The following is a 26,021-nucleotide window of genomic DNA, read 5'->3' on the forward strand; positions in this document are numbered from 1 at the left end:
GGGCTGCATGAGAATACAGCCCTCACGCCACGATGATAATAGCCCAATTTCTGAAGCAAAATTGTGTGAGTTGTTATTTTGGACAGAGGGTGGTATTAAACTCGCTGCTATTTGCCAAGAAAATGGAGGCCATTGCTGCACCAAGGGATTATGTGTCAGTCAGTCCTAATGTGGGTAAAAATGAAAAAAATGGACTGTAAAGACATGGGGCAGCTGCCGGCAGTGCTCTAGCTCAGCTAACTACTAACCCGCAGCTGATAAATGCATCCGGAGGGAGCCATGAAAGTCAAATCAGAAATAGAGGACAGCATTAAAAAATATATATATATATTCTCTTTGGGTATTCTGGATATGCACATATTAGTGTGATTCTGTGTGGATATAAGACGTCTCAAGGCAGTGGAGTTCAGGATGAGAAAAGCTATCGGAATGTAGATAGATCGCTTGTAGGAGTGTGTGATATTGACAAATCTCAATATTTTTGGAGATTTTTTTCCAACAACAATAATTATTAAGAGATATGTTGGTTAGTGTGTTTTTATGCTGGTACCTTGGCTGGATTAGGCCTGTCATGGATAAATATTCCACTAAAACACTCATTCACTCATTCAAATCAGTACAGCCAATTCATTTAGAAACAAAGCAAATAGATGTCTTTATGAATGGATTATTGAACAACCGACTCATTAAAAAACAGATTAATTCAGGAATGAAACAATGCTGTGTGTTGCTCTGAGACATTCAAATGTTCTGCTCTGCCTTTGTTTGGAACTATTTTCGTTGGCAAAACAAAAAAAAACAGACGGTATTATTTAAAAAAAAATTTAAACACTCAATATTTTCTTGTTTTTTTAACTGTTGTATAAAATTTATATCACATTCACTCACACACACACACACACTAATATTCAGAAAAACGCCACACTTGTGTGATATTACTTAACTATATCATATGATATCCTACAAATATAAAAAACAAAAGCCCATAAAGGGATATTTTTTTGCTTTCATAACTTGAATTATGGGTACGTTTTAACGGCATTCTAAAAAGATTCATCATGCAGTGAATGCTTTTGAACTCTCAAGACATGTTTGTTTTTATAGTCATACACACTCGATCATGTCAGCTTGTAGTTAAAACAAAAATTACAATATATTTGTTGATGATAAATATTGCATACTCCTAGTCAGCTAGGTAGATAGATTAAAAAAATGCTCTGAAATTACTTTACTTTTCAATGACATCACCAAGCCCCCATATTTTTAGCCCCTCCCCTTGTCATAAACACATTTCATAATTTGATTAATTCCCAATTGATATGTTTGAATCTCATCTGTGTGCACGGCTGATGAGAATTCACTCATAATCAGCGATGGAAACAGAAAAGCTTTAACACACTCCCCCCATTATGATTCAGAGCCGTTGGCACCTGTTGACAGAACCAGTGGGTGGCAATTAAGCTGCATTTGGAAGAACATGGCATTTCAACACATTGCGGCTGCAGTCACATACTGGAACAGCTTCAGCGGCATTTAATTGGACACATCATTATCTGTCGACACAGCATTTGGATTCTTGAATTATACAATTGTGTAATTTTGTTCCCACCACTGAACCTATAGGGGGTCTCAGTCCTCTTGTTTCTACTTCAATTAGTCTAACAATGCATTCAGCTGGCCCACCCCATTGCCCAGACCGCCACACAAGACCAAAACAAAATGTGTCATCCAGACACTCAGCTTGTTTACTCAAGGATGCCGTTAATCTGTTACTCTGCTTAATTTACCATGGCAATTTGGTAATTACATTCATTTTTAATTCATTTTTGGTAACTAACAATTTTCATCTCTTAAAGTTTCTTATTATCTCTTCTTAGCTGAGATTGTTTACTTCTTTGGGAATAACGTGGTGCACCCAAGTGGGTGAATAGTAGGCATACATAACTGAAATAAACATTTCCAATATTTCAAAATAAATTTTGAACAATTCTGCTGTTATACTGGTGTTGATAATGTGAGATTTAAGGAGTCAACAATTCATAGTAGCCTACAATTCATAGTAAGAGAAAGTCCGAATCATTTTAGCGAATCGACTCTTTTGAACAAACCAGCAATTCTGTGAGGGATAATTAGGCCTACACATTTGCATCATGTCGTAATGCTCAAAACGTTAATATACTTCACCCTATTTCGGTTGAAAGAGTCGGTTGGTTGTTTACTCGAGAACCGCTCGCATCGATTTAGTTCGATTCGCATCCTCAGAACTCAAAGGAACGATTAATTAATGAAGCCGACAATGTTATTGTATAGTATATTAACCAGACACAAAAGGATAAAGCACTTCATCAAACTAATATATTTAATTTTAATTAAAGTTTTAACCTTGTTTAATCGCTTGCGACGTCAAGACAGCAGCTCCGCCCACTAAACATCATATTTGGATAAGGATTTTGTTAAAGTAGGCCTATCGAATATTATATCCTTCAATCCTCCAAATTACACAATGAAAATTATAAAAAGCTTACCTTCTGGAGAACCATCATGGAAATCGTGAAAATACAAAGGAATGTGTTTTTGTTTAAGCTCTTCAGCTTTAGTACAAAAGTGTCCTGATTGGCTGAGAAGTTTTCTGAGGTGTTTTGTGATTGGTTGGCGCCGCATCACGTCCCATTTTGCATGTTCAATGTGGTATGACAAATTGCTTGTCACTGCAATCTTGTTGCATCGGTGCTTTGTTATTATTTGAATAACGCTCAAGATCTTATTTTCTTTTATTTACAATTACACAATGCACCAAAATAATATTTGAACATGTTACACAGGCAACCTGGTTGAAATGAATTTCCGTCCCCTCATCTATCTCTGAAATAACATATAGCTAGTAAAAACATCTCTTACATATAGGCCTACACATCAGGAAAGTGATCAAACCATCAGAATTTATGACAAATTACATAAAATAGTTGGTATCTTAAAATGTGAGCTGATTAACCAATGATACTTCTCATAGAGAAACATCACCATCGCAACATTCAGATGCAGTTGTCATTGCTGCCTCACACCTGAGGGAGTTCCTATGGCAACATGAGCCTCAGGTGATACCGTTGCTGTTCTGATGCTCAAAAAAGAAATGCAAAAAGACTTTAAGAGTCAACAATGAATCATGCTCTATGAGTACAGTCATATTCAAGGCTGCTTCTGTACCTCTGACAGATGGTGTAATAATGAACCAGTTTTTGTCTGGTATACTGCCATGAAGGTTGTAAAAGCAACGTCTGTTTAAAATCAACTTTATGCCACATTTGTAACCTCTTTTACTTCTATAAAGTGATGTTTTTCTGGGTGGCACATATGGCTGACTTCAATTAAGATGGATTGCAGGTTAATGTAAGGATGTCATAATACCATTCGCCTTTGTTTTTCCATCATTTTTTGCTATATTATCACAGTTGTCAGTGATTGCATTGTTTTATGGGTTGAAAGGCAATTTATTGCACCATTATCAGTTATTATTTGATTAAAGTGTAATTAAGACACTTGAAGGCATATGTTCAGTTAATCAGTCTTTGGCTTTGTTCATTCTTTTTTTAAATTAATTTAGAATATAATTAAGCATCTTAATATTCCACACACATTCATCCCATTGTTAACAACTCCATATGGGGCATGTTTTATACAGGGTATGAAATTAATATATCAGTGTCAAGACACAAAGCGGTCTGCCTTTGAATATTAAACACTACGAAAAAATGAATTTCACACTTTTGATAGTGTATATTCAAAAGCCAAATAAATAATTACTTTCCACTAGGTATAAAAGTCTAGATAAAAATTCAATAAGAGTGATAGTTTCAGTTAAAACTGATTTGTTCAGTCCAGTGAGTGAAAGATGAATCAGTCACTCGTTTTTGCTTAAGAAAATGTGAGAAAGCCAGAGCCGCTGTGAAAAAAAAATAAAAAATGTCACAGACTTGTTTACATTGTCAGAAGTACTTCTCTTGAGGAGTCTTTCAAATTCCTTTGTCTTTCTGCATAGGATGTTTTGTACACATATCTGTCATATTAAACCCTGACACGTTGCTGCCTGATATGAAAAAAAAACAAAAAACAAAAACAAGGCCGAGGCATTGTGGGACAGCTTAGTTTGTTTTATGTAACCAAACACCATTATGTGCAGCTCATGAATTTACATGCTCCACACAGAATCTGTAAGATGTTTAGTTCAAAGATAGATAGATAGATAGATAGATAGATAGATAGATAGATAGATAGATAGATAGATAGATAGATAGATAGATAGATAGATAGATAGATAGATAGATAGATAGATAGTGACATGTGAATTGTGTGCTTCTAATTTTATAGCAACAGTTTGGACAGGACCCTTTTCTATTCTAACCTGACAATGCCTCTGTGTATAAGGCACGGTTCAAAAAGAAATGACTGATTCAGACAATGTGGAAGAACTTGACTGGTCTGCAGAAAGCAAAGTCCTAATCCCAGCTGAACACCTCTAGTGTGACCTTAAATGCAGACCTTGAGCCAAAAACTCATCAGCAAACACCAATGACTTGTACATATGGGTACAGACATTTTAGACTCTTCCAAAACTGTTGCAACAGAGATGGAAATAGAATTTTTAAATACATGAATTATGTTTCCATCTTTGTAGCCACAGTCCGAAAACCAGTCAGTATCTGGTGTGACCACCATTTTCCTCACGCAGTGCAACACATCTCCTTCGCATAGAGTTGATCAGGTTATCCACTCCACTTCAATGGCTGTGAGAAGTTGCTGGATATTGGCAGGAACTGGAACACGCTGTCGTATACGCCAATCCAGAGCATCCCAAACATGCTCAGTGGGTGACATGTACAGTGAGTATGCTGGCCATGCAAGAACTGGGATGTTTTCAGCTTCCAGGAATTGTGTACAGATCCTTGCAACATGGGACCGTGCATTATCATGCTGCAACATGAGGTGATGGTTGTGGATAAATGGCACAACAATGGGATCTCGTCACGGTATCTCTGTGCATTTAAAATGGCATGAACAAAATGCACCTGTGTTCATTGTCCATAACATACGCCTGCCCATACCATAACCCCACCGCCACCATGGGCCACTCGATCCACAATGTTGACATCAGCAAACCGCTCACCCACACAATGCCATACACACTGTCTGCCATCTGCCCTGTACAGTGAAAATGGGATTCATCCGTGAAGAGAACACCTCTCCAAAGTGCCAGACGCCATCAAATGTGAGTATTTGCCCACTCAAGTCGGTTATGACGACGAACTGCAGTCAGGTCGAGACCCCGATGAGGACGAGGAGCATGCAGATGAGCTTCCCTGAGATGGTTTCTGACAGTTTGTGCAGAAATTCTTTGGTTATGCAAACCGATTGTTGCAGCAGCTGTCTGGGTGGCTGGTCTCAGACGATCTTAGAGGTGAAGATGCTGGATATGGAAGTCCTGGGCTGGCGTGGTTAAATGTGGTCTGCGGTTGTGAGGCCGGTTGGATGTACTGCCAAATTCTTTGAAACGCCTTTGTAGACGCCTTATGGTAGAGAAATGAACATTCAATTCATGGGCAACAGCTCTGGTGGACATTTCTGCAGTCAGCATGCCAATTGCACGCTCCCTCAAAACTTGCAACATCTGTGGCACTGTGCTTTGTGATAAAACTGCACATTATAGAGCCTTTTATTGTGGCCAGCCTAAGGCACACCTGTGCAATAATCTTGCTCTCTGTCTTGATATGCCACACCTTTGAGGTGGATGGATTATCTCGGCAAAGGAGAAGTGCTCACTAACACAGATTTAGACAGATTTGTGAACAATATTTGAGAGAAATAGGCTTTTTGTGTACAGAGAAAAAGTGTTAGATCTTTGAGTTCAGCTCTTGAAAAATGGGGGCAAAAACAAAAGTGTTGCGTTTATAATTTTGGTCAGTGTAGATAGATAGATAGATAGATAGATAGATAGATAGATAGATAAGCCAGACTTTCTTTACTTTTTATGGATTTTTCATGATGGCCAAGGACTGTTGAGGTGACTGAATCAGCTTTGCGGTAAATATGTCTGTTTGAAGTAGCAGAGGAGCTATGTTTTATTCAAAGTAAAAGGAGAATTAAATCATACACTTTGAATGGAAAGAGTCCAGACAGAAAGAAAATGAATCATGGATCTGTCAAACGTACTGTAATTACATATCCCAATATTCACATAATATGCTGACACTGCTGTGAATTTTTCTGTGGTTTGATTGATGCAGGAAATTAATCTACATCAAATGCCAAAGAACACCAAGGCAACAGGTCTTTGTTTAAACCTTGTAACTATAAAATTAAATTTCACACAATTTCTTTATTCATTGTAATAGCCAGACAATGATATAAAACAATGACAATACAACACATTCGTTAATCTTTATAAGTTAATCTTTATATTTTCCACATTTAATGCAGAGACAATTATAAGTAATTTGTAGGTTGACTACACAAAATAAATAACAACAACAACAACAACAACAGCAACAACAACATTAATAATAATAATAATAATTCTTAAGCCTGTAATATACACTATGTGGTTTTTGCCCTGATTTTCGAGTCCTTATTACAGAACACAAGATCCAGGGGAGAGGATGGATCCAGATCCAACTCCTCCCACCTTACATATCCCTAAAAATACCCGTCTCTACCCCATGATCACTAAACCCACCAATCTCCACCCCCTAGATGTGGATCCAACATCATCTCCTGGATCTTGTGTTCTGCACTGAGAGGTTAGCCTACTGTGGTTTTCTGCCGTTGTAGTTTGGAGAAGTTGGAGCTAGTTGCCAAAGTCAAAGCCTGCAGATTAGAGATGATAGATTCCAAAATCACATTGTGTAAAATGGTCACAGAATTCAATTTTTTAGCTTCATATGATTCCATACAGTCGGAGGATATCAAACATGTTTGATATTTTCTGCTGATTTTAGAACACACGTTGTCATTTGTCACGCATCTCCTACATTTCTGCTCGAGTTTGTTGTGATCGGAATGACTTGAAAGTCTGGTAGTACATAATCCTCAGTCGTGTATTGTATGCTGTAAGCAGCCACTCATAACAAACTCAAAACATAGCAATGTCCTAGAAACCACCTGAAATACATCAGCTATCACCTAGAGACCATCCAGAATATGCTAAAAACCACATGGAAACACCCCAAGTACTAGCAAACACCCAGAACATTCGAGAAGCTGTACAAAATACCTCAGCAGCCACTCAGCAACAACCCAGAACTATCTACAACCACGTATAAACAACTCAAAGTGCCATAGCAACCACCTAAAAACACACAAAGTACCCTACCAACCCTGAAGATCCATAAAAACCCATACAAAATAGCCCTGCAACCATGCACTACATTCTAAGATTTTGCGAGGTTTTCCTGGCAAGAACAAGCTTCATTTTCTCCAAATCTAGTTTTAGCAAGTCTGTTTTATGCTGCTAGTGATGCAGAAATTACACAGACCTTCACCTTTAAATAAATTAGTTGTTTAGTTGTTCTTTGGCCCTTTTGGAAATCTAAACTCAAAGGAGAAATGTTAGGAAAGTCTGTTTCATGAACCTACAAGAGGTCTGCCTGAATAAGGAAATATTTGATGTATTTATATTTATGTCGTTTCTGTGCCCATATTGAATGCAACGTCTAAATATTTAATTTCTTTTGTCTTGTGTTTCGCACTCTAGGCTTAGTTGCTATGCAAATACAGACCTTTGTGAGTCCGCTGCCAATGGCATTGGGCTGATTAAACCAAATGCAATTTAACCTTCAAGTGTTTCAGCTTGAAATAACCATTTTACATTCAAGCAATATGGCTTTGCTTGGAACAATGTTAAAAGTTTGCCTGCTTTTGCGATGTCCTTTTGTCACACATCCAAGCTCAAATCCTCGATTATCAATGCAGTTAACGCTAACCTGACACAACATAAATCGCATCCGCACCATGTTGCATCCCTAAACGTGTCCATGATTCCCCTCCACCACCTCATTTGTAAAATCCAAATATCCATGGTCATAAACAAATCTTTAGCCTTGGAAAACAGACATGTGAGATTTGGGCAGCATCTCGAAAATCCACTTTCCCTCCGACGGTCATCAAATGGATAATCTGACGGGCGAGAGAAACTGCGGGGTGTGGTAATTCAATCCAGACGGCAGTTTGCTTCTCAGCACTCAGTCGGCTAATGTCATTACGGACAGGACTGTCGTAATGTGTCAGGGGACGAGGCGGAGGTGTCGCAGAGTCAGCGTCTGTAAGGCACACAGCTCCCTCCTCATTTAGCAGGAGATTTCCCAGCAGGCCACCCCTGAAATGGATTGTTGGCTCTTGGCAAGGCAAACCACTCTATCTTAGAAATCTTTCAGGGGAGAACTAAGAAAATGAGAAGACGCTCTCTTTTGATTGTTAAGGTGTTAAAATGATCGTCTACTTGATGAAGACGTTTGAAGTCAGAGTGATCCTACTTGTGAGTTGAGTGTGCACAAATTCCACTTTAAAGTCCTAATTACCAGTGTAAACTTTGGCCTTTATGAGTTTAAGTCATTAATTAAACACTTGTGGTGGAAAGAAATTTGGTATTGATCATTTGAATTCGTAATGCAAATCCTAAATTTGCATTACGAATTCAAATGATCAATACCAATTTCTTTCCACACAATCCCATTTCTACCCCTTAGCCCTTGCCCTTAGGGGTGTCTCGATTCTCTTTTGGTTGGAGGCATAGGGGTAGGGGAAGGGCCAGATAGCCCTTCAAACGAAGACCACACCTCAAGCGAAGGGGTATGAATTATCTCAGCGTAAACCGGCTACAGTAGCAACATGGCTGCTCGAGCGAACAAAAAGACACATAAATGTAAGCTTTATTGGCATTAATAAAGAATTTAATGAAAAGTAACCATTTGTTTTATGTTACATTCACTTGTGTGTTCATATTTACGGTCATGTTATTCAAAGAAATGTTTGCAAAAAATTGCTAAAGTTCACTAGCGTCATATCATTACAGACTGAATGATAGTGCCACAACATATTTTCATGTCTGATAAGGGCGATAACTACCGTAGAGGGGGGCTAGTCCCCCAATAATTAGAATTTGCTCAACTTTTTTCTCAAATATTTCCAATTCGAGAAAGAGAGGGAGAGAGAGCTTCTTTGTGTTTCTTTAACTGGCCTGTGGTCCCCACGAGGGGAAAAAAATATAAAAAATAGTAAATGATGTTTATCTGAAAGTGTAAGAATGCAAACAGGTTTTCTGTAAGGGGTACATATAGGGTTAGGGGATAGAAAATATTGTTTGGTCAGTATAAATGTAATAGAAGTCTATGGAAAGTCCCCACAATTCACAGAATGTATGAGTGTGTGTGTAAGCAGTGGATTAATATAGAACGGTAAGGTTCTAATGCACACCAGTATAGATGTGTTTATTGTAGGAGCTAGATGACGTATGATCACGTCACGTGTAACGGTATAGTAGTGGTGTCCCAATTCTTGGAATATGTTCACTCCTACCCCTTGACACTCTTTCAACGGACAAGGGGCAGGAGTAGGTGAAGGGGTATAATATAGAATTGGGATTGGGCCTTAGACTGGACAACTTAGTTTGTAGGCCTACATGTTTTATGAACCATTGGTGAAAAAAGTGAAAAAGCAAAGCTTGTCTGAAAATGCTTATGACCAAACTACATTTCCCATGAGCCAACATTTTCCTATGTTTTACTGTGAATAAATAAATATATATATATATATATATATATATATATTAATTTAAACAATTTTACTGTCATTACATGAGTTGCATCCATAGAATCAGTCATGTTTTGTCACTGAAGACACAACTCGAGTTTCGAGACACAACTCGAGTAAATTCGAGTTTCATAATTATGACCTTGTGGTGATGTTCATGTGCGTTTAACTGTTGATGTTAACATGTTGGTCACAGTATTAGTGATAGGGAAAAAGATTAGATTTAGGTGCACGTACGCCATTCTTATCAATCCATATTTCAAGGTTGAGGACCAAGATTGGTTTAGGACTGTTTCTTTGATAGGAATGTAATTCCTGGAATAACAAAAGTTGAAAGGAGCATGTCCTAAAAATCACGTATCAACACTTTCTTTGTTTTGATGGCCTTTGGTGAGGTTTGAGTCTGGTCCGTTTCATTTCCCAATCCCACTCCACTCATTCCACTGTTGTATCCATAAATATGAAGACATCAGCGAAGTGACAAGTTGGTAATAAAATGCAAATCTGCCCTCTGTGCCTATTGCAAAAGAGTCTCGGGTTGCCTTGGGTTACTTTCCTGTGCACGAAGGAGTAGCAATATCCTAACTCATGGATTAAGAATGATGGATCTCAGTTAAGGATTCTCTGATCCCTGCTTGTGTTTCAGCAATCACTCCTTTGGGTAGCCCAGTGGCCATAGAGCGTATGACAAATGCTACAATCTTCTGTTTAGCTGAAGCATCAGATTCTTTCTCATTAATACCAGAAATACGACTGCATCTTTAACAAGACAGATTTAGGATGAAAGGGAAGGGATTGTGTTCTTTAGATTCCGGAGACAAGATTTCTAAAAGCCTCCGGTGACCCAAAGAAAGGAATTAACTGCAGAGGAATGACTCCGACATAAAACCGAAGGTTAAGGAAGGCCACTAATCCACCGTTCTGTATTCAAGCAAGGATGGTTTCAAACACGAAAGTCTTAGCTGGAGTGTCCTGCTTTAAAATCGAGCCCTTCTTTAAATTTCCAGACTGCATTAAATCCACCCCCTTAAGGGACGTGATGGACTGTAGTTGCACATGGTCCAGCAGGTTAGGAAGATATATAGCCATGAAAGTCCCATCCATTACTCAACGATGCAAATTAAATGATTAAGTGAAGTCTTTACCCTTGTGCGGCTTGAACCAAGGGGTATTTGCTCCAGGATTGCAAGGCTTGCTACAAAGTGGGTTAATCCAGAAGAAACTGAAAATCAAAGGTTTAAACTATGACGCGGTTGAAAACTGTGATTTCTCGAACAGGGTACTTGCTGCTCGTGTCTTAATCAAAGCAATTTCAAGATATGCCCATCTTCGAAACCCTGTGGATTCACCACAAACAACCTCGGTCTAAACAGGCCGTGTTTAAATGGGTCATGGGATCTAGACGAAAGTGAAATATTTTTGGATATTGAGAGGGCAGATACGAATGCGAGCTGACTCATCCTGTTGACGGATGTCTGTATAAAGGGTTTATGTCTAGTGCCCTTGAGGTCAAAAAATTGGATTAACGTCATATGGTGGCAGTTCAGTTTCAGATTTTTCTGCATATAAACTTCTGCTGGTTTGGAACTGAAAATGCTGAGGCAAAAAATTAGGTGGCTTATGCAGATTCTTTAAAGAATCAGTAGCTCCATCTAGTGATAAAATAAGAATTTTATTTCAAGAAAATGTTCAAAACAATTAAACAACAAAAGATAATGGCTATTGAAGATAAACACAATGTCAAACCTGTTAGCAAAACACATCTTAATCCATATCTGTGCAAGTGTATCTGTCAAATAATATCTATTTGTGAAATCATACCAAGCCCGCTTTTAACAACATAGTCCAGCTGGATTTACTGTTTAGCAGACGTCCTTCTGCATTATGTCACAATCAGACAAATAATCAACTCAAGGTGCCACAGATGAGCCATGATTGCTCCATATTTGGCGTTTCTCATGCTGACTGGGCAACTTTTTGCGATCTTTGGTGGCATTACGCTTCCTCTTCTTACTCAAGAAGTTCTCCAGTTTCCCGCTCTTTTTCAGCTCGCTGTACTTCTCAGCTAATTCCAGCTTCTTCTTGTCAGCTGTAGAAGGGTTTTAAAGATGTAATAAACTAAACATTTGCATAATACGTATATATTATTTGATGTTTCTTTTCTAAATAACACAGTTATAAACACTGGTGCTCAAAAAACTGACTAGTATGACATTCACCAGCAAATGTTCTTCAAAATAACTTCTAAACGTACTTCAAATATATGTGAACAAGGTCAAAAGTAACGGAACCGGATAAGAACAAAAATAGATTTACATTTCTTTAAGTAGAAAGGTTTGTGTCCCTGGCCAGCCAGCTCTCTCTGTTTCTGCTTGAACTGAAGTTCCTTTTCTCTTTCCTGCTCTTGCCGCTGTCGGGCCCTCTGCTGGTTTTCCTGTTGTACACACACACACAGAGATCAGACATAAAGCACCTCATAAACAGTAATATTTAGGTTATCACAACTGTAATGATGTTTTATATAGCTTTCTTTGAGTTAAATTTAAATTGTCAGTATATTTTAAACGCACCATTCTCTTAAGCAAGGCTTTCAGTTCTTCCTTTTTAGAGTCTGATTTTGCTTTCTTGAGTTTCTTCCTCACTATCTGAAACAAACAGCAGTGGGCATAAAAATAATGCATATAATGAAAACAAACAAGAATCAGTAAGGCATTTTAGAATTTCACAGACTTTTGTTTCCTTTTCTCGGATGTCACTGATGAATTTGTACGTCTGACAGAAAATTTGCGGCTTGTATTCCCCTGAGAGGTCATCAAAGCGAGGGTCCCTTGAAATCTGAGAAAGTAATGTTTAAAAAGTGAAAAATCAGGTCTTCACAGTTTGTTGCGGAGAATACCGATGCGCAAATATGAGCAATCATTAATTAAATAAACTCCTGAAACACACCCTTTTCTTGACGGGAACCACTTTGCGGAGGAAAGGAACATGTTTCTTTGCAGAAATCTCTTGAGGTCTAAGAAACAGTTTTTAGACAAAACATACACATAATAACTTTAACTCACATAAATTATTATTGTTTAGTTCAATGCACTACTAAAAACTGTGATCAAAGGTGGTTAAAAATGTAAAAAGCCTAGCTGAGCAGGGCAGTGTTGTTATTGGTAACTAAAACTATTAAAAATAATTTTCATTAACTGAAATAAAACAAATCTGATAGAATATCAATATAATGAATATGAAAACTTCAAAAAATGGACATGCTGCTTTGACATCTAACTGAAATAATTTGAAGAAGTAAAATGATTAGTATTAATAGTAATACTAATAATTAGTAAATAGTAATAAATAGTAAAAACTAAAACTGAACTAAAGCTACACAAAAAATAACAAATGAAAAAAGCACATCAAAATGACTAAAATTTAAACTGAAAATAAAAATGTAAAAAAAACTTAAAACATTTTTTTTCATTAATTCAAGTGGAGCTGAAATTAAATAAAATATAAATATTACATTAAAAAAAGCCTTACAAAAATAAAATTACAACAAATAAATAAAAGTAATAATAAAAAGGACAAAGGCACATGACAAAATTACTAAAACTGTTTAAATATATTGGTTTACTTAACAGTAATTTAGTCATTTTAATTCAACATGTAAAATAAGTATATGAAAGCAAAATCAAAATATGAATAAATACTATAATAATAATTAATCTATAGAAATAGTACTAAACACTGCAGGTACCTGTGTTTACTTAATCGTTTCATGGGCACGTTTTTCTTCTGAGGCTTTGTGGCACTATAAGCGATTTTATTGTATGCTTTTGTTCCAACTTTATTCTGTAGCTTCATGATTTCCTCAAAGGACATGGTTGACAATTCTACACAAAAACAACGACATAAAAGTAAATATAAAACAGCCTCAGCAAACAAATATTCATAAATAATAACTGAAATGATAAAACGATTGCCAGGGTTACATAATGATCTGATCTTACCTTTTTTAAGGTTTCCCTCTGTGTGTGATGGGTCATTGCTGACTCCTTCATCTTCAGGGTTACTATCTGCTTCATCACTCCCTGACCCATCTTCATCATCCACACCATTGTCTTCATCCTCTTCAGGTTCAGCTTCCTCTGCAGATGCATCTTCATCCTCTGCTGGAGTTTACTCTAGGCTCCTTTTACGAAGTAAAGCAAAGTTTCTCTCCATATCTAAAACGTCCTCTTCATCATCTGAACTCTGATGTTCCAGTTTGGTCAGACTCTGCCGATTTAGGCATTATGTTTTGGTTTTTGTCCTTACTTTTATTTAGCTTGTTTATGAGCTGTAGAAATTAGGCATCATTACGTTATTAAAAGGACGAAATTTGAGAACATATAACATGAAATATACACGTTTCTTGTTAATAATTACTTATGATCAATTAAATTAATTCTGAATAACTTGCATTAAATGCATTAAAAATGGTCTGAATAAGGTTGTGTCATGTACACAAGTGTAATATTAAATTATAGATTTCTACATTACAATATGAATGCCCTATTATCATTCAATAAGCAATATATGAAACGCTAACTTTACATTTGTTTATTAGTATTTTGCTGTTTTTATCCAGACATCTGTTCTTAGGTAACATATAAAATTAGGAAAATCTTAACAAGACATGCTTATTGAAGATGTAACGTAGTTCCCCTTGACTGAAAGAACAATAACTATATCAGAATTAGCGAAGATTAATATTTGCGAAAAATGCGCTTCCCATTCGCACGTGGAAGTGGGAGAACAGCGCATGCGCGCCACAACACGCCTATCAAAATAAAAGTCTCATTATATTTATCATTTTTGTCAAAATAATTATGATTGAAAAACTTTGATATTAGTGTTTATTGCATTTAATACGATAGTTTCGTAAATTCATTATAGCCAAATAATAATAATAATAAAAAGGTAATAATATTAATAGTTTCTTGAAATTAAATGTGAATATTAAGATAGATTTAATTCTAATTTTAGTTTCCGTAATAACTTTCTAAATTAAAAATATATATATTTCTTAGACTTTCAAAACATAGAGGCAATTAATTTTGAGATTTAGATTGACCAACATTTAATGTAACTACCAGGATTTCATTTTTTTGTTTGTTTATTTAACATTTACAACTTAAATATAAAAATGATTATACTGATCAAATATAAAACTGGTTCAAAAATACAGACTGTAAATTCATATTGTTTCTACATTTTACATAATGTTCATTGTTCACAATAACCATTTAACCTCCATCAAGACTAGTCATCTGGTATCTGTTTTGATATGGTTGTGTAGCCAACACGTCCAATTACATAGTATGCCTTCATTTTATGATCATGATAGTGTTTTATCTTTTATTAGTTTGTAAAATTTATTTCACATCTTGAGTTTTCATCCCTGCAATTCTGAGATGTCCCAGACCATGTTAAGAGGTACGTCCTTCATTCTTTCCTGGTAGACGCGGTCAAAACATTCACTCTGAGCCACAGTTAAACAGTTCTTCCAGTCCCCAACTGTTCACAGCAGGTTGAAAACGTTAATATAACATTTTCCCACTGCCACTGATTTGTCACACATCATAATAAGTAATACACTTTTAAATAATGAACTATTTCAAAAGTCTTCTATGACTCCTAGAAGAAATGTTGCATTAATAATGACTGGATTGTCCACAGGCCTGAATGAGACAGGCAGGGAAAATTAACATAAATGAGTTTTATTATATTATCATGAAGGTGATCGGAAAAAAAAAAGGTCTTTGAATTTTACATCTTTATATTTTGACACTTTATTTGGCACTGCGAAAATAACTCTTGATTTTTCACTTTGGTCTGACCTTTGCGCAAAAAAAAAAATCCTTTTGGACGCTCTGTGATATTCTGAGGAAGGGATTCATAGTTGGCCAAGGGGTCTTTCTTCATGTGCTTGAATGTGGCTGTTTCCACCACTTTATCTATCGCCGCGTCTGACAGATTCTTTCCCACAAACTCACAGATTTTCACAACCACGGATCTTAGGTCCTGATAAAAGATTTGTACATTTCATGTAGGCTACAATAACTCAAAATAAGTTTGATGGAAAGGTCAAAAGGTCATGAGCCAAACCAGTCTCACCTTGATCATTTCTTCATAAGTAAGCATCAGGATGTTGTATTTGTCTTTATTTGTGATCCATCCTTTAACATGGTCAAACCAACAGCCACCAATCACTACAAACCAGACACAACATTAGTGTTTTTCAAATTTATGCAGATGTAACACACACACACAGACAGAGAGGGAGAGAGAGAGACACATATAATGAATAACTGTTATAATGAATATATAAGACATATAATGAATAACTAAGTGTTTGATATGCAGAAAATGCAGTATGTTGGTTTTGGCTCGCAAAGGTTTTGGCTCTTACTGCATCCTGTGAAAAACTATTTCCAACATCCAATCAAAGCTCTCAGTGGAATCCAGGTTTTTCATGTTCCTGGAAAAATGGAAATATGACACCATGATGTCTTTAGGGTTTCTCATGACATAGATGACCTGACAGCAAAGACAGATGTTAGAAAACCTTTTCATGACATCAAGCCAGTTTGTTAATTGATTGATAAACACATACACACTTTTCCTTTTTTTTCCATTTACTCCAGCATCAGCGGCTGGAGTAAATGGAAACAAAAGATGGATGTGTGTTGTAATCTTTCTCCATTGCTCGATACCAGGGCATCTAATCGGGCGTGATTTGGTTGGCTTTGTCTGGGAAATCTTCTACGTAATATTAAGGTCATGATCTGTTGGGTTTACACTGTACCTGAGACAGTGATCTAGAGTCGAACATAATATTTTAGGGGCTCAATTGGTATAACTTTAAACATTTACATGGTAATGCAAAGTTCACTGTTCCGCTACACTGGCAAAGTCAAAATATTTTAAAGAGGTCATTTTAAATAGACAACTCATGAACATGAGTTAAACATGAAAAGGTTCTTCACAGCTATGCTAATGTCAAGTCAAGTCAATTCTTCCACATGTACGGCACATACCTACAGAGAATTGAAATTGCGTTACTCTCAGACCCTTGGTGCATACAGTTAACATTTAAAACACTGACAGTAGACGTTCAAATACAGATACAGTTTAAACATATGTACATACAAGGGGTCTTTCTTCATGTGCTTGAACGTGGATGCCTCCACCACTTTATCAATCGCTGCATCTGACAGATTCTTTCCCACAAACTCACAGATTTTTACAATGGCAGATCTGAGATCCCAATTAAAGATTTATTCATTTCACTGGTGAGATTCGTATATATCCAAAGAGAAGTACAATAACTTAAAATAAGTTTGATGGAAAGGTCAAAGGGACATAAGCCCAACCAGTCTCACCTTGATCATTTCTTCATAAGTAAGCATCAGGATGTTGTATTTGTCTGTATTTGTGATCAATCCTTTAACATGGTCAAACCAACAGCCACCAATCACTACAAACCAGACACAGACAGCAAGGCCACAAAAATTGATCAAGAAGAAAAGGTAGTTAACTGCAAAGAATTTAAGATTCAAGGTGAGGAATTAGGTGTTAAAATAAAAATTAAACCATCAGGAACACTTTAGTTCCGTGCCACTATTTTTCCGACCTGCAAACTACTTGGAGTCTTCAGAAGGTTCTCAGAGACTTTGCTAAGGTAAAGAATCTTGAAACATGACCGCCATCCAAAAAGAACCACAAGCTGAAGTGTTGTGAAATACATTAAGACTAATTTTTTAAAAGATTAATAGACAGATTGAGGTTGAGAGTGACTGTTAAGGGACCAGGACCACTTCCTCTTGCACCACAGAAATTATTTTCCAAAATCTGGCAGTAAGTCCATCTACTACTTGCTCATTGTTAGCAGCTCACACCACAACTCCCTTACACCATGGTGTTGTCGGACTTAAACTTTAAATTCTCAATCATATTGTCCTTAATGTCAACTATCTGTCCATAAAACCTTTTTAAAAAATTAGTCTTCATGTATTTCTTCTGTTGTGCAAAAAATTATATAGGGCTATAATGTTTTGGCTCTTACTGCATCCAGTGAAGAATTTTTCCAGCATCTCATCAAAGCTCTCAGAAGAATCCAGGTTTTTAATAATGTTGTAAAAATGGAAATATGACACCATGAAGTCTTTAGGGTTTCTCGTGACATAGATGACCTGACATGGCGGTTACATCCGCAGGGCTGTTGGGTCGGTAATAAAAAATGCATTCTGATTATTTGCGGGTGCCGGGTGGATAAGACCAGTGTTGGGTGTAACGCGTTACTAAGTAACGCGTTACTGTAATTAAATTACTTATCCACTGAAAAAGTAAAGTAAGGGATTACTGTTCATTTTTAGGTAATTTAATTACAGTTACTTATAAAGTACTTGCGTTACATACAGTAAATAATTTCAACAGTTCTAAAAGCAATATTGAATTTGAAATCTAAATTTACCGTCTAAAGATATTGAATGCAACGGCTTTAACCCTCCGCGTGCGGGTGCGTTCACTTTCAGATTTTCCTGATTCACAGAGAAACCTTAAATACTCAAATCAGGGCCGGCACCAAGAGGGGGCATTCGCGGGCAGAGTTACGGTGCCCCCCACTTTCCATCCTCTCCCCTTCTTGCTGAACGTGATCGTTTCGAAAGCGAAAGTGAAACCGGTAAAACAGCGCACACAAGAAAGCAATTGCACGCTTTAGCGAGCGTCAGAAACTGCACGTCACAGATTGCACGATTCCCCCCCCCCCCCCACCCCACCACACACACACAAAACGTGATTTGTGCCCCCCCCCCCCCCAGAAATTCAAATGCCCCTCTGATGGAGGTGCCCTGGCGCCGGCTATGACTCAGATACATATAAGACTAAAATCAATAGAATCTAAAAATCTTGAAGTGTCTACTTGACACTTGAACGAATTCAAATTAAAAACTAATGTTTCTGATTATGCAATCCGTATGAAACTAGAGCAAGGTACAGTCTTTCCCGTGTCTGAGCTCATTATATGCAGTCACCTGCGCGCATATGCCCTCACCTAGATACGAAAAAAATGTAAAATATTAAGAAAAAAAAAAAATCATCTAATATTCATCATTTTTGAAAGAAGACCTGCTATGAGAAATTTACCTCATAAGAACAGCGCGATCTGACATTATTCAGCAGAGAAGATAATTTCTGTAATTTATTCTTTCCTACATTAGTTAACGTGTTATTTTGACATAAACCTGTACAGATTTTACTAGTTGGGCTTTTCCTGAACCTCTTGCCAAACTGAAATGTATTGTTTAACTTTTAAGCCTTTTTGTTATTCAGATATTTTGCAGAGTATTTCTATTTGTTAACCAAAGGTGGTTACATTTTTTTCATAATTTTTTTTAAGTATTACAGTTGTTTTAAAGCTAAAAGGCTAAACTATTCTATGTTTGACTCGAATTGAAAGAATATAGAGTTTAATTTATATTAAGGTTTATAGGGATTTTAAGATGTAGCCTAATTAGCGATTTGAATAATTAAGTTACTTATTGAGTAACTAAGTTACTTTTCAGATAGAGTAATTAGTAAAGTAATTTAAATACAATATTGATGAAGTAATTAGTAACTGTAATTAATTACTTTTTGAAAGTAACTTACCCAACACTGGATAAGACAAACCATTAATGATGCAAATATTAACCAAATTTTCTAAATACGCTAAAGAAATTGAATAAAGTGTAACTTAACATATTAAAGTAATTCAACAAAACATTATTTAGTCAAGAGCAGTGAGGGATTTCCTCTGTCTTTTGTTGTTTGATTCACATTAATGACAGGCCGCACAGCTTTATTAGGCTGCTGTCACAAGACCTATTTCACGGATCCAATGCTTATACACATGCGTTTTCTTTCGCAACTGTTTGCATTAACTTAAGACAAAACCATGCTTATGAGTGTACTCGCCAGGACGACCATTTTGACATAATTTTGTTTGTATTTGGCCACTTAAGCGCAACAAGATTTGCTTGCAAACTCAATTTAGTACTTGCAGAGCGCGCTTTGGATGTAACTGTGAGTGCACAGGAGTACCCAATGGCTTAAAAAGACATGAAAATAATAAATTTTTGTGACGATGCAACAATGACCGATTAGGCAATTGACAATTCTGTCAACTGCACCGAAACGCGAGCTAAAGTCTTGTATCGCAGCGAGCTGCTAGATGCGCCGATGTGAAGAGAAGGTCAAGACTCGGTACACCCTGTTTTCAATGACTGATTTGATCTGACGGTTTGTGTGGATTTATTTACTCATCGAACCTATACGCTATATTGAATAAATGTTTTGCAGTAATTTCCCTCATTTTAAAGCTGAAAGCTGCGGGAATGAGTAATGCGATATAGCCTGTGCAATCCCTCACCGAAATTCAGGATCTAATTAAACATAATTCTATTACACAGAGGATTGTGAAATAGATTTCCATGAATTTTCTGGGTTTTTCATGGCTGTATGAACCCTGAATGTGACAATCGGGTGCGGTTATCAAAATCAGACAAAAATATAGGTGCGGGTGTAGTGGTAGTACAAATAAGAAAGAGAAAAGAAAAAAAAGTTTTTTTTCCTCAATATATTTTAGTTATCATATAAAAAAAAAGAGATTAAATGTCATTAATGTGTGACCTATGTTGTGTATTAACTAAGTCTGATCTTTGTGGATAACGATTAATATTTCCTGCCAAGATTGGTATGGACAATCGATTACTTCTGTCTTTGGGATTCGTTCACCTGCTGGGGGAGGGGGCGCGCTGCTCAAACAATACAGACTCAGAAGATGAAGCAGCAGCTCCGTGTCCTGTGACTTTATTGATTGTAATATCTTCCCTCACCAGGCGGTGAGGGTGCTACATTTTGGAGGCCCCAGCGAGGATTGAATGCAGTGCGAGTTGGCTTCAAGTGACGACAGCCCGCTTCCAGTGCCATTCAGCCTACTACTCAGCCCAGGTGACCAGTGGAGTGAAGACGTTCTGTGTCCGTGTCGAGCCGGGAAAGAAAGTGCAAGCAATCTGAGGTTGATCTTCAATACCAGGAGTGCTGCAGGTTTCCAGCCAGCTAAGGACATTTCCTCTATCACTTTGCACACATCAAGAGACTGAGTAATTCATGGATCACATTGAGGATTTGAAGCTTGAGGTGATTGGAGCAGTATATGCTCTCTCACAAGAAAAATTTACTGAACTTTGTACATTCCTAGGGATCGAGTGTGAACATGCCAGTAGCAAAAGCCGGTCATTTCTTGTTTCTGTAATTGTGAGATATGTAGAATGAGAGGCATTGAGGGAATTGGAAGATGCCGGTATCTCTGAGCTTTTGTGTCTAAAACACTAAATCTGTGAAATTCAGAAGGTTAATGAAAACAGTGATTCAGAACAACACATAACACAGACCACTAAGAGAGTGAATGTAAATCCAGTAGTAGAAACTACAGAACAGGATAAACTACAAGAAGAAATTGATGCTTTACAGTTAACTTTGCAGAAGTTAATAGAGCAAAAACAGAGAGCAATTAATCACACACCATCACACGTAGGTACACAACAGAACCTAAGCACTATACACAGTCCTTCCCCTTTGCAAAGTCTAAATGTACTGCCAGATACAAGTTCCCAGTTGCAGTTAGTGACACACAGACCAGTCATGCCCCCCTGGAACAGAGAATTCAAGATATCAGGACAGATAGGTGAACCTGGACAAAGAGATAAGCTCACCTTCTCAAGTTTGGCGCATCAGATCGAACATGGATTGAGTAGGGGAGTTTCAGAGCTTGAAATAGTGGATGCAGTGATAAGAGCAATCGCACCTGGCATGCAACTGCGTAGTTACTTGGAGGGGAAACCAAATCTGACCCTGCCTGTGCTGAGACGAATATTGAGAGTGCATTACCAAGAAAGAGGTGCAACTGAATTGTACAAACAGCTTACTTCTGAGGCTCAAAGTAGTAAAGAGACCCCACAAAGTTTCCTCGTTCGGTGTCTTGACTTGCAGCGAAAGATTCTCTTTGCATCCCAGGAGGTGGAATCCAACTTGAAGTACGACCCAGTTTTAGTCCAGAGCATGTTTCTTCACACTGTCCTCACTGGCCTACAGAACGACAACATCAGAAGTGATCTGCAACCGTACTTGACTAAAATCGATGTGAGTGATGAACTTCTCTTTGATAAATTTAATATTGCTTGTGCCAATGAAACGGAGCGTCAAAACAAGAAGAAGCTTCAGGCTCAACAGCAACATCCCAAGCTGCATTCAGTACAGGTCAGTGAAGTCGCTGTTGAAAAGAAGGAAAAGATGTCTTGCCATAAAAGCACACAGAAACGTGAGCCTGACATTTTGAGTGAGTTAAAGGAAATGCGAACAGAAATGGCCTTACTGAAGGATCTTAGTGTAGAGGTTTCTCAAATTAAGGAGTCCATTAGACAACCACAGATACTGCCTACACAGTGCTCTACTCATGTGAGAGATCAGACCGTCATGTCACCACCCCAATCTGCATACCCACCTCAAAGTTATGTGCAGCCGTATGGCAGAAGAGGGGAAGCATTCCAGCGGCAACAATGGTTTCCGGCGCAGCGCTACCATCCACCATCAACGCGTGTGAGGAAATGTTTGGCATGTCAGCAAAGTGGGTTGGATGTGTACTGTACTCACTGTTATAAGTGTGGCAGTAGCAACCATTTTCTGGCTGGCTGTAGAGCACGAGGTCCAGCTATGTACAGGGAGCAGTCGTTAAACGAGACAGGGTCACGACTGCGGGACGAGGAGTGACCAGTTATGCCATGATGTCCCCACCCAGCTGCGCACAGTGTGGTATCACAGGTTCCGGCCGTAGACTACGACAATGTGCCGCCTGTAAACAAAAACTCTATTGTTCGAAAGCATGTCAAGCTAATCACTGGACAGTCCATAAGAAACAATGTAACCAGACAGCAAGACACAGAGAGAAATGGGAATCAGATAATTCTGCACGCGCTGCCTTTGTAGGAAAACAGTGTCTTGTGCCGTGTTACATCCATGGGCTCCTAGTCCATGCATTATGGGATACAGGATCTCAGGTTTGTATAGTGGATGAAATGTGGAAGAAGGAGCACTTACCGAATATCAGACTGAGAAATGTGGCTGATGTAATTGATGCGCCTGAAGGACTCCGTTTAGTGGCAGCAAACGGACAGGATATACCTTATACGGGGTGGATGGAAGTGAGTTTCGGTTTGGCATTAGAAGAAAAGGAAATGAAAGAACTTGTCATACCTGTGTTGGTGATGAAGGGCAGGCAGCTTTGTCATCCTATTATCGGATACAATGTGATTGAGCGAATGCTAAATGTCAATGAATCATCTCGGCCAGTCACCAGTGAATTTCTGAGAACAGTTCTCCCTAGTGAGGAACGAGAGAAGGTGCATGCTTTTATTGATCGAATTCATGCAGAAACCCCATGTGAATATCTGGTCAAAACGACAAAGGAAAATGTCCAAGTGCTGAAACACACATCGGTACAAATTGAATGCAGAGTGCAGTCTCGCCGACCAAAGGAAGATATATTGCTTATCTTTGAGCCTGATGTTAACCCACAATGGACAGAGGGGTTGGAGTTTTGTGAGACAATAGTGACCCTGCAGAAGCATACTTCTCCACACATAATTGTCAGTGTACAAAATCCCACAGATCATGACCTAATGTTAGTGGGCAAGACGGTCATAGGGACAGTACAACCAGTACAGTCTGTGTATCCAACAGCTGCTTTTGAGAATCATGGCTTACCTTCTCTGAGGATCAGTCAAATAAAAGCTGAAGCCAACCATACCTCTGATACTACATGGGTTCCGCCAGTCAACTTGAGCCATCTCAGTGAGCCTGAGAGACAAATTGTTCAACAAATGTTAAAAGAGGAAGCAGCTTCATTTTCCAAATCTGAGACTGACATCGGTTGCATTGAAAGGCTGCAACTAGCTATCTCACTGAAAGACACTACTCCTGTTGCACGCACTTACCAGTCAGTACCTAAACCCCTCTACCAAGAAATGAAAGATTATTTGCACGATCTCATTGCACAAGGATGGATACAAAAGTCAAACTCACCATACGCCTCACCTGTAGTATGTGTCAGGAAGAAGGATGGCACCTTACGCCTGTGTGTTGATTACAGAGAATTGAATCGGAAAACACATCCTGACAGACAACCCATCCCCCGTGTACAAGACATAATGGACAGTCTGGGAGGGAACTCCTGGTTTTCACTTCTTGACCAAGGAAAAGCGTATCATCAGGGCTTCATGACCAAGGAAAGTAGACCATTAACAGCCTTTGTAACACCATGGGGTTTGTACGAGTGGATCCGGGTACCTTTCGGCCTGATGAATGCTCCTTCAGCTTTTCAGCGCTGCATGGAAGAATGCCTGGGTGAGCTAAGGGATACTATCTGCGTTCCCTATCTAGATGACACATTAGTTTTCAGCAAAACCTTTGAAAGTCATGTAGAGGATGTGAGAAAAGTTTTGCAAAGATTAAGGCAGTATGGGATAAAGTTAAAGCCTAGTAGTCGTGACGTATTGTATTGACGTATTGTCAAGTATGGTGACCCATACTCGAAATTGGCGCTCTGCGTTTAACCCATCCAAGTGCACACACACAGCAGTGAGTAGTGAACAAATGCACACACACACACACACACACACACACCGTGAACACACACCCGGAGCAGTGGGCAGCCATGCTGCGGCGCCCGGGGAGCAATTGGGGGTTCGGTGCCTTGCTCAAGGGCACCTCAGTCGTGGTATTGAGGGTGGAGAGAGCGCTGTACATTCACTCCCCCCACCTACAATTCCTGCCGGCCGGGGACTCGAACCCGCAACCTTTCGATTACGAGTCCGACTCTCTAACCATTAGGCCACGACTGTAAATGTGAGATGTTTAAGTGTGAAGTGCGGTACCTTGGAAGGATTGTGTCTGAGGAAGGAAGTAAGATGGATCCAGCCGACACAGCTGCTGTGAGAGACCTGAAAGAGAAAAAACCTAGTACAGTCGGGCAACTGAGATCAGTCATGGGCCTGCTGAGCTACTATCGACAGTATATAAAAGATTTCTCAAAAATCGCAGGACCTTTGTACAACCTGCTGAAACAAACTGAGACTAACAAAGAGGAGTGCAAAGAAACAAGGAATCAAAAGTGGAAGGGAAAAAATAGGGGATTGCCCTCTCAAACGCCAATTGTGTGGACAGACAAGCACCAAGAGATACTGGAGGGTCTGATCGACTGTCTGGTTGAGCCTCCTGTTCTCGCATTTCCCGATTTCTTACAGCCATTCGTACTTCATACTGATGCATCCAATCAGGGACTTGGAGCTGTTTTGTATCAAAAACAAGACGGAAAGCTTAGAGTCATCGCTTATGGGTCCCGAACTTTGACAGCTGCAGAAAAGAAGTACCACTTCCACTCAGGCAAGCTGGAGTTCCTGGCCCTAAAGTGGGCTGTCACTGAAAAGTTCAAGGATTATTTGTATTATGCACCCACATTTACTGTGTATAGTGATAATAATCCGCTCACCTACGTCTTGACTAGTGCAAAGCTAAATGCAACAGGATATAGATGGGTGGCAGAACTTGCGGATTTCCATTTTAACATCAAATACAGGCCAGGCAAAGAAAATGTGGATGCAGACAGCCTATCTAGAATGCCCCTGGATATTGAGACAATAATGAAAGAATGCACAGAAGAATTACCATCTGATTGTGTCGAGGCAGCCATCCAATCGGTAGAAGCACCACATGCCAACCTCTCCTGGATTGCAATGATTTCTCTTGATGACACTTTGACATCCGAGCATGTATGTGAGCCAATGCCTGTGGATGAGATCAGACAAGCACAGCGCAATGATGACCACATTGGACCCGTTTTACAGTTTAAATTGTCCAACAACAAGCCAACGGGACATCTGCTTAAGACCTTGAGTGAACAAAGTAAATGCTTACTGCGCAGTTGGGACAAACTTATCCTGGGAAATGATGATATCCTCCGTAGAAAGACGAACACCCAGACACAGCTGGTATTACCTGCGAAGTACAAGCAACAAGTGCTAAAAGAATTGCATGACAACATGGGACACCAAGGCCTAGATCGGACAATGTCTTTGATCAGAGAAAGGTTCTAT

At 38.5% G+C, this 26,021-nt stretch overlaps 2 protein-coding genes across 2 annotated transcripts; both read right to left on the reverse strand.

Moving 5' to 3' along the window:
• Positions 1-11,452: 11,452 nt before the first annotated feature.
• LOC306875192 (ribosomal RNA processing protein 36 homolog) lies at positions 11,453-14,588 on the reverse strand. The gene is made up of 7 exons (XM_079425649.1): positions 13,797-14,588; positions 13,544-13,679; positions 12,745-12,811; positions 12,529-12,633; positions 12,369-12,443; positions 12,115-12,232; positions 11,453-11,887 (listed from the first exon to the last, which is right to left on the reverse strand). The coding sequence occupies exons 2-7, from the start codon at positions 13,666-13,668 to the stop codon at positions 11,709-11,711; spliced, it is 669 nt and encodes a 222-aa protein (XP_079281775.1). The 5' UTR covers positions 13,669-13,679; positions 13,797-14,588; the 3' UTR covers positions 11,453-11,708.
• A 635-nt stretch (positions 14,589-15,223) lies between these two features.
• Positions 15,224-21,518, reverse strand: LOC306875258 (amine sulfotransferase-like; the record flags this gene model as incomplete). Its single annotated transcript, XM_079425736.1, has 5 exons — positions 15,224-15,345; positions 15,669-15,852; positions 15,946-16,040; positions 17,897-18,023; positions 21,480-21,518. 5 exons carry the CDS (start codon positions 21,516-21,518, stop codon positions 15,224-15,226), a joined length of 567 nt encoding a protein of 188 aa, XP_079281862.1.
• Positions 21,519-26,021: the final 4,503 nt, after the last annotated feature.

Source organism: Barbus barbus (genome assembly GCF_936440315.1).
Source record: "Barbus barbus genome assembly, chromosome: 9".
Classification (NCBI taxonomy): domain Eukaryota; kingdom Metazoa; phylum Chordata; class Actinopteri; order Cypriniformes; family Cyprinidae; genus Barbus; species Barbus barbus.

What these genes read in the sequence shown, in the direction of transcription:
- LOC306875192 (XM_079425649.1), bottom strand. Translation starts at nt 13,668, where the DNA reads ATGTCCTTTGAGGAAATCATGAAGCTACAGAATAAAGTTGGAACAAAA. An exon ending in TCCGAGAAAAGGAAACAAAA is followed by an intron (nt 12,444 to 12,528) that starts GTCTGTGAAATT and finishes TGTTTGTTTCAG; the next exon opens with ATAGTGAGGAAGAAACTCAA. An exon ending in ACCTTTCTACTTAAAGAAAT is followed by an intron (nt 11,888 to 12,114) that starts GTAAATCTATTT and finishes ACCCTTCTACAG; the next exon opens with CTGACAAGAAGAAGCTGGAA.